This window comes from Dromiciops gliroides, chromosome 2, assembly GCF_019393635.1.
Source record: "Dromiciops gliroides isolate mDroGli1 chromosome 2, mDroGli1.pri, whole genome shotgun sequence".
NCBI lineage: Eukaryota > Metazoa > Chordata > Mammalia > Microbiotheria > Microbiotheriidae > Dromiciops > Dromiciops gliroides.
In genome coordinates, this window is record NC_057862.1 from 576,345,016 (window position 1) to 576,358,702 (window position 13,687).

Sequence of the window (13,687 nt, forward strand, 5' to 3'; positions counted from 1 at the left end):
TATAAAACTGATAGTTTATATGGCTTAATTTTATTTTCTGTAACTTTGCTAAAGTTAATTGTTTTGATAAGGTTTTTTAGATGATTCTCTAGGATTCTTTAATTAAGATATCATACTATCTGTAAAAAGTGATAATCTTCTTTCCTCTTCACCTATACTTATTCCCTTAATTTCTTTTTGTCTTATTTCAATAGCTGGCACTGAATTGAATTGCAATGGTAATAATAGATGTCCTTACTTTATCCCTGATTTGTTGGAAAGGCTTCTAGTTTATTGCCATTACAAATAATGCTAGCTAAAGGTTTTAGATAATATGAATCACATTAAAGACTCATTTATTTCTGTTTTCTATAGTTTTTTTTTTCCCTAAACAGGAATGAGTTCTACATTTTTGTCAAATTTTTTTCTGCATCTACTGATATAATCATGATTTTTGTTCTTGCTGTTAAAGTGGCCAATTATGTTTATAGTTCTAGTAATGAAATATACCTGCACTGCTGATTTAAATTAAACTTGGCCATAATGCATAATCTTTGTGATATATTGATATAATCTCCTTGCTAATATCTTATTTAAAATTTTTACATCAATTTTCATTAGGGACATTAGTCTATGATTCTTTTTCTCTGCTTTGACTTTCCTTGGTTTAGATATCAAGGACATATTTGGGCAATTTATATTTTTGTAGATATTCATATATTTCATTTAAGATTGTCAGTTTTATTGCCATATAATTAGATGGATTAATTCCTAATAATTTCTTTTCTTCCTCACTGGTTGTGAATTCACCTTAAAAAATTTGATAGTAGTGACTGTGCAGAGTTCCTTTGTAATACTTTCCCCATGGCCTATCACCTTGTTTGATGAATAACTACAATAAATTACAATGTATCTTTCATCAAATCCTTCATCACATCACCTAAAACCTGTGTATTACAATTACTGATCAATGTTTTTAATCCCTGTTGCACTAGATGTAACAAATTTTATTCTATAGTATGATAATAACTCATGTCTATATCACTTTAAGGTTTTCAAGAAACCTATAATCTATTTTTGTTGTTACTTACTTAATAGATTGCCAATCCACAGTAACTGTGAGAGGAGAGCTTCGGAGGGCAGTGAATGTTTTCCCATGGCATACAGGCACAGGACACTGGAACAAGATATATTTAAAGTCATATTTTCTAGACTTAAACGAGTTCCTCAGAAAAATATAAATAAAAATGCCTCATTTAACTAACTTTTTTTGGTTAACAATTTGACACCGTGGTAGTATTATAATTTGATACAGCAATGGCTACAATGGTTTACAGCTGCCTACTTTATAAAATCTAAATGCTATCCTGGCACCAAGCCCTCCATAATCTGTCTTCATTCTGCCGAGTTGGCCATTTTCCCTATTTTTAATCCCACAATTTTGTTAAGCACCTATTAGATGCAGAGTGCTCCAGAGGAGACATAAAACATAGTCAAATTACTCACTAACATACTAGGCAGGTCACCTTACTATTTCCTCTCACACAATACATTCATTCCTGCCTCTAATAATGTCTTCTCAAACTGGAATGCCCGTTCTCCCTCTGTCTTCAACTATCTGTATATTCTACCAATCATCAAGTCTGACTTGTTCAGTTTAAATTTCACCTTTCTTATAATATAGACTGTAATTTTTATACTATATGGAGTATAGACTCATCTATACTAGTCATGATAAGTATCACTCACTCTTTTTGCTCTCGTTTATTCTATTTAATTTGTGCCTTACTCTATATTGTCCCAAACTTATGAACAGGTTTCCTAAGAGTCCATGAGTAAATAAATCTCTTTTATTACTTGCAACACACTTTCCAATAGAAACAATATTCTAAAAGATAGATGCATAGGCTGGCTAAATGATGACATAGCTAACAATATTAACTTAAGTTCAAGGTCTTGGGAGCAGGGGCTCATTCAAAGTAAGCTCACAGATGCTGGGTTAAGAGCCCCTGTGCTAGAAGAAAAACAAACTGTTCCAATTCATACTAAATGGACAACTGGTAAGAGCTGTAATTGGTGGAATTTAAAGTTATTAACTTGATAACAAAAGCGAAATAAAAATATTTAGGCATTATGGAAGAAGATATTTTGGAGGCAGGTAGGTAAAGGCAGGCCAGTCCTGCCTAAAATCTGCTCCAATAAGTTTCATATTTTTCAAAGATTTTTCCCTTCCTCCACCTCTGAAGCTATAAATTCTCTAAAAGCTGTGAGTTTTGAAATGATATGGCAACTGCAGAAATGGGAAGGACAAATAAAGGGTGTCCATTTGTGTGTGTGTGTGTGTGTGTGTGTGTGCATATACACACATATATACATACACACATATATAATTTTCAAAATGACTACTAGTATCTTTTGTTATATCTATATTATTTTTGCCCAGAGACCTATTTGTACAAATTATTTACAGTCTTATGGCTCTAGGTAGGCCTCTAGGTCTATAAATTATGGAGAACTTGCAGTGGTAGAAAGAATTTCCTCACCTGGTCATCCTATGTACTAATGAAGTCGCAAATTTAGCCCCTTTTTTATATGTGTGTATATATGTGCATATACACACACACATATGTACATACACACACACACACAGAATGGAAGAGTCATAACTTAGGAGTCATACTCAACTCTTCATTCTTACTCCCCTAGATTCAATTAATTGAATAAATCTCATTGATTCCACTTCTTCACCATCTTTCTATCCATTGTCTTTTATCTAATGACATCACAACCACACTTTTAGACACTTATTATCTCTTACCTGGTCAATTTCAATAGTCTCCTAATTCTCTCCCTTCCAAATACATCTCAAACGAATATTCTTAAATAATAGGTCTGACTTCAGGAGAAAATACAAACTTCTGTTTAGCATTTAAAGTCCTTTGTAGTTTGGCTCTAACCCATCTTTCTAGGTTGACTACATATTATTTTGCCTTACAGATGTTATGGTCTAGCTAAACTGGATTACTTGTTAGTCCCAAATCATAGCATTCCAGTTTCTGCTTCTGTGTTTTCTTCAGTCTGACCCTGTATCTGAAATGTTCTCTTTCCTCACCCCTGCTTCCTTAAGTGCCTTGCTTAGCATGTGGGCCATTTCCCTCAAGATGCTTTTCTTGCTATCCTCAGTTGTTAGTGCCTTCCCCACAAAAAACTGTTTATTTAGAATAATATTTCTAAATGTACAAAATAAAATACATAGAATTACAAAGGAAATTAGTTATATTGAAATACAGTTACAAAAATATTGAAAAAGTTCATTAACTTGAGGTTAAGAATCTCTGCCCTAGAGCATTCTCTTAGGAATGGACTAAAGAAATAATCAATTAATAGGCATTTATTAAGTACTTACTATGTTCCAGGGGATACAAAAAGAGGCAAAAGACAGTCCCTGCCCTCAAGGAGCTAAGGACAACAAAGGCCATACTACTAAAACAGATCTGAGACAGAAGTTTATAAAGAATCTGCAAAAATAGAATAGACAAAATCTAATTGTGAAAATAAAAAACTAAGAAAACACAGGTTATAACTGTCAGATAAAAGAACACTACCAGTGCAGTACAAGCAAAAGTATATTTTGTTTACAGCTATGGACACAAGTGATGACTGCACCAAAAAGAGGAATGCAAAGTTCATGTGCTAGAGGTTGAAATCTAAATAAACAAAACATCAAGAATGGCCTTAACAATTTGTACAAGAACACAACCAGCAAGATATAACAAGAGAAACAAATGTTTTCTGTTACTATTATACTACATAGCCAAAAATATGTCAACTGCACTTCAGAAGACAATTTTCATTTGTTTTGGAAGAAGCTGGTGTTCAAGTAAGCAGGATTAAGAAATAAGTGATGGCATGGGAAAAAATGGGCATTTAATGAACTAAAGGACTTCCTGGAATTTTCAAGGAAAAGAACAGAACTGAACAGAAAATTAGACTTATAAGAATCAGGAGAAACATAAGAAGGTAAACATGAAAGACTAATTATAAAGGATGCAATACGGTTAAACCATTTACTTCTTATGTAGGAAAATGATTTTTGTAACTCTTAAGAATGTTATCAACTGAGTCAAACTGATAAAAATACAAGTCATTCCCCAATTGATAAATGGTCAAAGGATATGAACTTGTAGTTTTCAGACAAAGAAATCAAAGCCGTTTATAGCCATATGAAAAAATGCTCTAGATCACTATTGATCAAAGAAATGCAAATTAAAATAACTCTGAGGTATCACATCAGATCTATCAGAGTGGTAAATATAGCAAAAAAGGAAAATATTGCATGTTGGAGGGGATGTGGGAAAACTGGGAAGCTAATCTACTATTGATAGAGTTGTGAATGGACCCATAACCATTCTGGAGAGCAATTTGGAACTATGCCCAAAGGGCTATCAAACTGCATTCCTTTTGATCCAGCAATAGCACTGCTAGGTTTATATTCCAAAGACGAGAAAAAAAGACCTATCTGTACAAAAATATAGCAGCTCTTCTTGTGGTGGTTAAGAATTGGAAATGAGGGCAGCTAGGTGGCGCAGTGGACAGAGCACCGGCCCTGGATTCAGGAGGACCTGAGTTCAAATCTGGCCTCAGACACTTTACACACTAACTAGCTGTGTGACCCTAGGCAAGTCACTTAACCCCAATTGCCTCACCAAAAAAAAAGAAAAAGAAAAAAAAAGAATCAGAAATGAAAGGAATGCCCATCTATTGGGGAATGGCTAAACAAGCTGTGGTATATGATGGTAATGGAATATTACTGTGCTATAAGAAATGACAAGCAGGATGATTTCAGAAAGGCCTGGAAAGACTTATATGAACTGATGTATAGTGAAGTAAGCAGAACCAGAAGAATTTTGTGCAGTGACAGCAATATTGTTTGATGAAGAACTGTGAATGACTTAACTATTGTCAACAATACAATGATCCAAGATAATCACAAAGGACTAATGATAAAGTATACTATCCACCTCCAAAGAAAGAACTGATATTGATTGAATACAGATTGAAACATGCTATTTTTCATTCTTGCATTTGTTCTTTTATTCAAGTTTTCTCATACAAAATGACCAATAAGGTAATGTTTTACATAATTACAGGAAAAAAAAAGGCTGACTGCTTAAGGGAGAGATGGGACAACATATATCCAGAAATTTGTATAATATAAAAATAAGTCATCATTATCAACATCAAAAAAAAGAGAATGTTATCATTACTAAGGTAGTGCAAAAGAGTATACATAGATTGAAGGCTTGTGGTTTAGTTAATTAGAATGTGATTGTTCTAAAAAATAAAATTGGGTAGAAAGAGGTAAAATGGGGTAAATTATCTCATAAAAAAGAGATATAAATGGAAGAACTGTTATAGTGAAAGGGAATATAGGGTAGAGGGCTGTTAGTATGGGAACCTTATTCTCATCAGGACTGGAATAAAGAAGGAATATAATATATAGTAGGGTGTAAAAGTCTTAACTTAAAGAGAAATAAGAGGGCAAGAAGATTGATAAGGGAGGGATCTTTAGCAGGACATGCAAGTTAGGGAGGCAATGATCAGAAGTAAATTAGTTTTCTGAGGAAGAGTATGATAAAAAGAGAGAGAGAAGGGGGCAGCTAGGTGGCGCAGTGGATAAAGCACTGGCCCTGGATTCAGGCATTCCTGAGTTCAAATCCGGCCTCAGACACTTGACACTTACTAGCTGTGTGACCCTGGGCAAGTCACAACCCCCAATGCCCCGCAAAATTAAATAACTAAATAAAAAAATGAATTTTAAAAAAAAAGAGAGAGAGAAGAAGAAACAGTGAGGAAAAATAGGAAGGAGGGAAATACACAACTACTAATTAAAACTTAGAATGTGAATAGGGTGAGCTCGCCCATAAAATGGAAATAGATAGCAGAATGGATCAAAACCCAGAACTCAACAATATGTTGTTTATAAGAAACAAATTTAAAAATGAGAAACACACATAGAGTCAAAATAAAGGGCTAGAGAAAAAATTATTATACTTCATTGCTAATGTAAAAATGTAGCAATCATGATCTTAGACAAAGTTAAAGCTAAAATTGATTAGCAGGGAAACTACATAATGTTAAAAGGTATCATAGATAATGAAATAATATCAATACTAAACATATATGTGCCAAATGCATCCAAATTTTTAAAGTAAAAGGTAAATGAAATACAGGTGGAAAAAGACAGCAAAACTATAATATTGGGGGATTCCAACCTTCCCCTCTCAGAACTAGATAAATCTAAATAAAAAATAAATAAGATAGTAGTCAAGGAAATTAATATATATGATATATTACAGACATTTGATAAGAATTGAATGGGAATAGAAAATAATATTTTTTCTTTTCTTTTCTTTTCTTTTTGCGGGACAATGGGGGTTAAGTGACATGCCCAGGGTCAGACAGCTAGTAAGTGTCAAGTGTCTGAGGCTGCATTTCAACCCAGGTCCTCCTGAATCCAGGGCTGGTGCTTTATCCACTACGCCACTTAGCTGCCCCCAGGAATATTTTTTCTTAGCAGCATGGCACCTTTATAAAAGTTGACCTTTTGACCATAAATAGTTAAATGCAGAAAAGCAAAAGTATTAAATGCATCCTTTTCAGATCATAATGCAATAAAAATTACATTTAATAAAGGACCATGGAAACACAGATTAAAAAATAATTGGGGACTAAATAATCTAATCTTAAAGAATGAGTATTTTTAAAAAATCATAGAAACACTAAATAATTTTATTAAAGAGAATAATAATGGGACAACATATAAAAACTTATGGGATGCAGCACAAGGAAAATTTATTAATCTAAATGCTTACATCATTAAAATAGAGAAAGAACAGTTCAATGAACTGGGTATGCAATTTTTAAAAAGTAGAAAAAGAACAAATTAAAAATCTCCAATTAAACATCAAATTGGAAATCCTGAAAATCAAAGGTGAAATGAATAAGACTGAATGTAAGTAAAGTATGAATTAATCAATTAAGAGTTAGTCTTATAAAAAAAAGCAAATAAAAGAAACCATTGGTTAATATAATTTTTAAAAAAATCAAATCAAATCAAATCATTAGTATTAAAAATGAAATAGGGGCAGCTAGGTGGCGCAGTGGATAGAGCACCGACCCTGGATTTAGGAGGACCTGAGTTCAAATCTGACCTCAGACACTTTACACACTAGCTGTGTGACCCTGGGCAAGTCACTTAACCCCAATTGCCTCACCAAAAAAAAAAAAAAAAAGAAATGAAGATGAGGGGCAGCTAGGTGGTGCAGTGGATAGAACACCGGCCCTGGATTCAGGAGGACCGGCCTCAGACACTTGACACTTACTAGCTGTGTGACCCTGGGCAAGTCACTTAACCCTCACTACGCCACCCAAAAAAAAAATGTTAAAGGAATTAATGGGGGAAAAAACAATAAAGGAAGGAGGTCTAGTGGTGCCAGATCTTCTTATTATAAGATGGTAATTACTAAAATTATCTGGTATTGGCTAAGGAATAGAATGGTGGATCAATGGAATACTGTAGGTATATAATACACAGTATAGAGAACTAGTCAAATTTATAAGAATATGAGTCATTCTCCAATTGATAAATGGTCAAAGGATACAAATGGACAGTATCTTTGCCAAGAAAACCCCAAATAGGGTCATGAAGAGTCAAAGACAACTGAAACAACTGAAGCAAAGAAACAACAACAACAAAAAAGGGGTTCTGAAAAATGAAGTGAGGTGGAGCACATACTAAACTCATTATATTCATGGTTCCATTTAGTACTATTTATTCTTTAAGTGTTAAAAAAAATTCTTTGAAAATGAAGACTTCAAATTACCTTTGTGGGAAGACTGTATTTTCCATCTGGAAAAGAAAAACTTTGTATTTCTCCACAGGCAGCACACAAAAAAGCCATCTTGATACAAAGGGGTTTTATGTTACTGACTCGAACAACTGTTCCTCGTAAAGCAATGTATTTCCCATAGCAATTGGCTCGGACGTTTTTCAGCTGAGTTAGGGAGTCATAGTTGTATACCCTAAAATAATGGAAAGACATAGATAGATAGATAGATAGATAGATAGATAGATAGATAGATAGATAGATAGATAGATAGATAGATAGATATAAAAGATTCATAAAGAAAAATAGAAAAATATAATGAAAAAAAGATGTAATACTTTTATATATACCTTTTAGAAAATACTACTGAATTATAAAATTATATATGAAGTGACAGAGTGAAGACATCATTAAAGATACAGGGACTTTTTTTCCTCCTGTCCTGCCTAAGAAATTATTTGAGAAAAAAAAATTCCAAATCAATAACTTTCATTGCTTCTTAAAAAACAGCACTATTTGAAATTTTTACCTATCAATTCTAGGCAAAGCTTATGTCATGCTACATCTACTTCCTTTCAATGAAGATGGCTATATCTGTGTTTAAATAGCAATTTTTTGAAGTCTTAACTAGTAAGGTTGAATTAATTCATTCATTTTTTCATGTTTCATAATTTGTATAAAATATAACAAAATTGGTCACAAAGATACCAGTAACTTAATACTACCCCATAGCCATTACTAACAAATCCAGGTAGTAATGTCATCAGTATGTATTCAGTGTGTATGTATGTGAACATTCAAAAATTCTAATTTTCACATTTTCCTTGTAAGACTTAGAATTGGTTTACATCAACAAAACAGACCTAAATGAATATCCTTTCTATGTTAGATTCTTTTGAATAAAAACTCTCTTAAGTAGTTTCTAAGAAATTTTATAACACAAATTGATTCTTTACCTTGCAATGATTTGTGGTACATTTACAATTGTTTCTGCTTCACTTGATAATCCCTCTTGGGCTTGTAATTCAGCTGCATGTCTTTCAAGATCTTTTGTTAATATCTAGATAGGTAAAATAGAGACGACTTATTATTTTATAGAGATGTAGAGAAACATTTTAGCTAATAAGGATTCTAATAATCCTTTGGTTAGTTCTATCATCTATGAAAGATTACTCTGCAGTTTGCTATGCTTTTGCCATGTCAAGTGACTGCCATTAGGCCTGACTCATGGTTTCAAAGCTGGGTTTCATACTCCCTGTCTGTTATTTCTGGTTCCATTATGATCTGGATAACAAGTCTCCCAGGGTAAAGAGTCAACAAGGAAGCCTCATGTCACTATTACCTGGCTTGGTTCTATAAAGAATGTTTTACTATATACATAAAAACAAATTAGAAAGTCAATGTAGTATAATGTTAGAGGCTTGGGAGACCTCACTTCAAGTGGTGGAGAGCATTTCCATACCAATGAAATTACAAGTCTAGGGAAAAAATTTAGACAAACATGAATCTCAAAGTAAAACTTAAATTAACCATCTCCACGCAAATGATAAAATAATTCGACAGAGCAGCATTATTTAAGATAACAGATACATTCAACAATATAGCCAAATTAATTTTCTCCCAAGAGGAATCATTAAAGAAAATCAGAAGGACTGGGCTTAGAATCTTCAGATCTAAGAGTCTGAGCTCCTGCAATTTAATAGTCACGTGACCATGGGCAAAAAACACACATGTGAGCTGCAGTTTCCCCCCTGTAAAATGGTAGGAATACTTATACTATCTACTTCTTTATAGGACTACACTACCTATTCATGAGGAAAGTATAAATGTTTATTATTGTTCACATTATTAAACTATAGTATCTACGGGATATAGTGTGTATGTCATTGTATCCTGTCTTAGACTGAGGAATATTGTTAGTCCTGGTAATTAGAGATGTTTTCTTAGCGAAGGCTAATACAACAGTATTTTTGAAAGGATTACCCTGATGAAATCTGCTTCCTTTCAAAATTTTTACCTGATGAATTGCCAGACCCATGCAGGCCAATGTTTTTTCAGGCATATCTCTCAATTCAGTTGCTATGTTTGGTATCAAGTCAATCAATTTATCATCTTGTGTCAGTTCTTTATAATCTACCAAAATACTCCCTTTTCTTTCGATTTCATCCTAAAATATAAAGACATAAAATCGTATTTTCATTATATATGCAAAATTTCATATCTGAATTTTTAAAAGAGTATTTTCAATAAGTACTTTGGAAATATATATTGCTTACACACTAAGTCAAGAATTTTGTTATATGGGATTCTTACCTTATCATACAATTCAATGTGCTTTGTGAAAAAATTTTCAAATGCCTGAATCTTCTGAAGAAAAGGAGAGCTATCACTGTAAACTAATCCAACATATGTTGTCAGTATCAAAAGGATTATGTATGTACATATGTATGCATATTTACAAAAATACACACCTCGATGCATAAAAACATTACAGAGGTCTCATGGTCTAAGAGAAATATCCAAGGATTTGGGATTAGGAAATCTATGTTCTATGTCCTCCCCACAGCCGCTCCCCCCCCCCCCCATTAATGACCTTGAGAAAGTCACTTAATTTCTATGAAACCTCAGCTTACTTATCTGATCTCTAAGGTTGTTCCTGTTTCAAATTTTTCCTTCTATACAAAAGCTTACGTGACATTCCCAGTCATGAAAAGAATATTAAACTAGGTGATAAATTGAATGTCCACATAGCCAAGGACCACTTGAGTGTCTGATCTCATCCTGATTAGCAATGGGAGCTTTGAGCTAACGTTTCTGAACTGGGTTGGTTCAGCCATCCTTAGGCACTGTGATATTCTCAGCTTCCAGGGTTGGGGTTCACCATATTGATGCTGGACTGTGTGGATACCTGATTGATTTGGCCCGCTACAAATCCACCAGCCTCAGTCGAGAGCTGGGACTATATGAGTACACCACAATGCCTGGTTCAGTTTAAACTACTGAATAACTAAATCCCATCCAGATTGGTTCAGGTTTAAAGTTGGAAAATACCTCAGTGGCCATCTAATCTGGCCGTTTTATTTAAAAGATGAGAAAACCAAGGCTCAGAGAGATGGAGTAGTTTGGCCACTGTCACAAAAAAGGAAGTGGCAGAAGCGGGATTTATAGGATACAGTCTGACTGTAAGAAGGGGCTGGTGAAGGTCATCAAGTCCAGCCCCCTCATTTTACAGATGAAGGGAATGAGGTACAAAGAGATTGAGTGATTTGCTCAATGTTACAAGGCAAACTAAGTATGTGAGAAAGGTTTTAAACCTCAGTCTTCCTGCCTCTCTCTGCATCCAGTGCCTATGTACAAAGCTGAGTCCCCTTCTCCAAATATAGAACCCTTCCCCCATGCCATGTTGGGAATATAAATTAGTTCCCAAAACTGGCCAAGACAATGTCATTTATTCTCTTCACTCTTTACCTTCTGAGAAATAAAGCTTCCAGCCTTTATATGGTATGAACTGGTCGAGAGTCGATTGCCGTGGCCAAGATTCTGGGTTTTGTACTGAAAGATATATTAGGTTATGATTAACCATTCCCCAAACTTCTTCAAAAAGCTTCTTAAACAATTAAAACATCTCTTTTCAAAGGAATGATATAAAAAACTCCAACATAAGACTCTCGACAGCCTCTGGATATTACCCCACCCCATGATGTATACCATCAACTGTCATGCAGCAGGAGCTTTAGTTCTTCTTCCTCGAGCCCCAAATACTTAAAAATAAGGTGTCATACTTACAAGAAACATGCTTGTCTGTACTTTTCTTCCCATCATTTCTTTGTTCTTTTCCTCTCCCTTTACCAGAGCCCCAACCACCTCTTCCTCTTCTCCAGCTTTGAAATCCTCCTCGCCCAAATCCTCTGCCTCTACAATTGGCACTCATACCCTACTGAGAGAAATTTAAAAGGGTTTAGCCAAAGCCATATGGCTAACACCTGAAAATGCGAAATAGTAAATATATTTTAAGTAATGGAATAGATTGCAATCTGTTAGTAATCATAATTATATCTATCCAGAGGACTCTCAGGCCTATTTATCTAGCCCTACCTTCTCTCCTGACCTCCAGTCTCACATCTCGTCTTCCCATCTCTGGGGAAGGGAATAAGTATTTACATATTGTCTATGGGCCCGTCACTGTGCAAGTGCTTTTTTATAAATATTATCTCACTTTTAATTAGACATTTCAAACTAGATGTATTGTAGGTATCTTAAATTCAATGTTATTATCTTTCCCTAACAAAACCTCCCCTCTTACTAACTTCCCTATTACTGTTGAGGGCTACCACCCTCTTCTCAGTCACCCAGGCTTGCAATGTAGGTGTCATCCTTGACTCCTTACTTTCACTCACCTCCCATATCCAATCAGTTGCCAAATTCTAGCAATTCTATTTCTCCAATGTCTTTTGTATATGATCGCTCCTCTCTTTTGACATTGATTATTGTGCAGGCCCTCATCACCTCAGACTTGCACTACTGCAATAGCCTTCTGATTGGTCTCCCTAGCAAATCTTTCCCTATGCTAGTCCATCCTCTATTCAGCTGTTAAACTGTTATTCTTAAAGCATGAGTCTGATCCTATCACCCTCCTATTCAATAAACTCCAATGGCTTCCTGTTGTATCCAGAATCAAAGATAAAATTTCATTTGCCTTTTAAAGGCCTTAACAACCTGACCCCTTTCTCCTTTTCCAGTCTTCTTACAGCTTACTTCCATCCACATGCTCTATGATGCAGTGATGCTGGCCTCCTTGCTGTTCCTCTCACATGATACTCAATCTCTTGACCTCGTCACTGGCTGTCTCCAATGTCTGGAAAGCTCTCCTTCCTAACCTTCAATTCTCAGCTAAAATGTTACCTTCCGCAAGAAGCTTTTCCTGGTCCTCCTTAATCTTATTATTTCCAATTTATCTTGTATATACCTTGTTTGTACATGGCTGTTTGCATGTTGTCTAGCCTATTAGACTGTGAGCTGCTTAAAAAGCAGAAATTGTTTTTGTCTTTCTTTTTAACCCCAGCATTTAACACAGTGTCTAGCACATAGTAAATGCTTAATAAATCCTTGTTGATCTGACTTGGCATGATAATCGTGATTTTTAAAATATATGAGATTGTAGTTATAAGTGATAGGACACTAATATGAAGCCACTTAGGCTAAGTAATCCTAATGACCATAATAAATATGTATGCAACAACATATAGTCCATACTTTTCCATTGCATTAATTCATTCTGTTCCTAAGTATAACTGCTATTCCTGACTGTATGAGGTTCCTGTCCAACTGCAGCAGCTGTGCACTGACACCCACTCTTGGAGTACCACCTCAAAACCCTCACTTAATTTCTGGTCCCTATTAGGAAACCCCTCTAGTCCAGCAAATGGAAAAATTCCTCCCAGCAAACTCCATCCAATTAAGAATATCCCCTCCCGTATCTGGTGCTGATTTTCTGTCCCTACAAGGTCCATCTTTAAACTATAAAGACTTTCCCTACTCCTACCCCACTGTGAATGCATACTTCCCTGAGATCTTGCCACTCCCTCATGTTGAGTGACCCTGGTCTTACGTGGCTGAATCTCTGTGGTCTGTATGTGTTGCTTTTGTTTTTGCTTGTTTGCTCGCTTCATAGTAATAAAGCTCATGCTTACATTAGCTTTCTGAGTGCCAATTTTCTGTAAATCTTCAAACCCAGCTCTCTGTTCTAACCTGAACTGTGAAGCCAAATAGTACACCTGACATAGTGGAAAATGTACAAAGTAAATATAAAATGCCCAAGA

At 34.9% G+C, this 13,687-nt stretch overlaps 1 protein-coding gene across 1 annotated transcript in view; it reads right to left on the reverse strand.

Annotated features, from left to right (window-relative positions):
* MCM8 (minichromosome maintenance 8 homologous recombination repair factor) overlaps positions 1-13,687 on the reverse strand; it is a 34,692-nt gene that overhangs the window by 18,729 nt on the left and 2,276 nt on the right. The window contains exons 2-8 of the mRNA XM_043986888.1: positions 11,655-11,802; positions 11,337-11,420; positions 10,182-10,264; positions 9,886-10,035; positions 8,825-8,928; positions 7,866-8,064; positions 1,071-1,156 (exon numbers count right to left, since the gene is read on the reverse strand). Coding sequence (XP_043842823.1) covers positions 1,071-1,156; positions 7,866-8,064; positions 8,825-8,928; positions 9,886-10,035; positions 10,182-10,264; positions 11,337-11,420; positions 11,655-11,799 — 851 coding nt within the window. The 5' untranslated portion in view covers positions 11,800-11,802. The remainder of the gene's footprint in view (positions 1-1,070; positions 1,157-7,865; positions 8,065-8,824; positions 8,929-9,885; positions 10,036-10,181; positions 10,265-11,336; positions 11,421-11,654; positions 11,803-13,687) is intronic.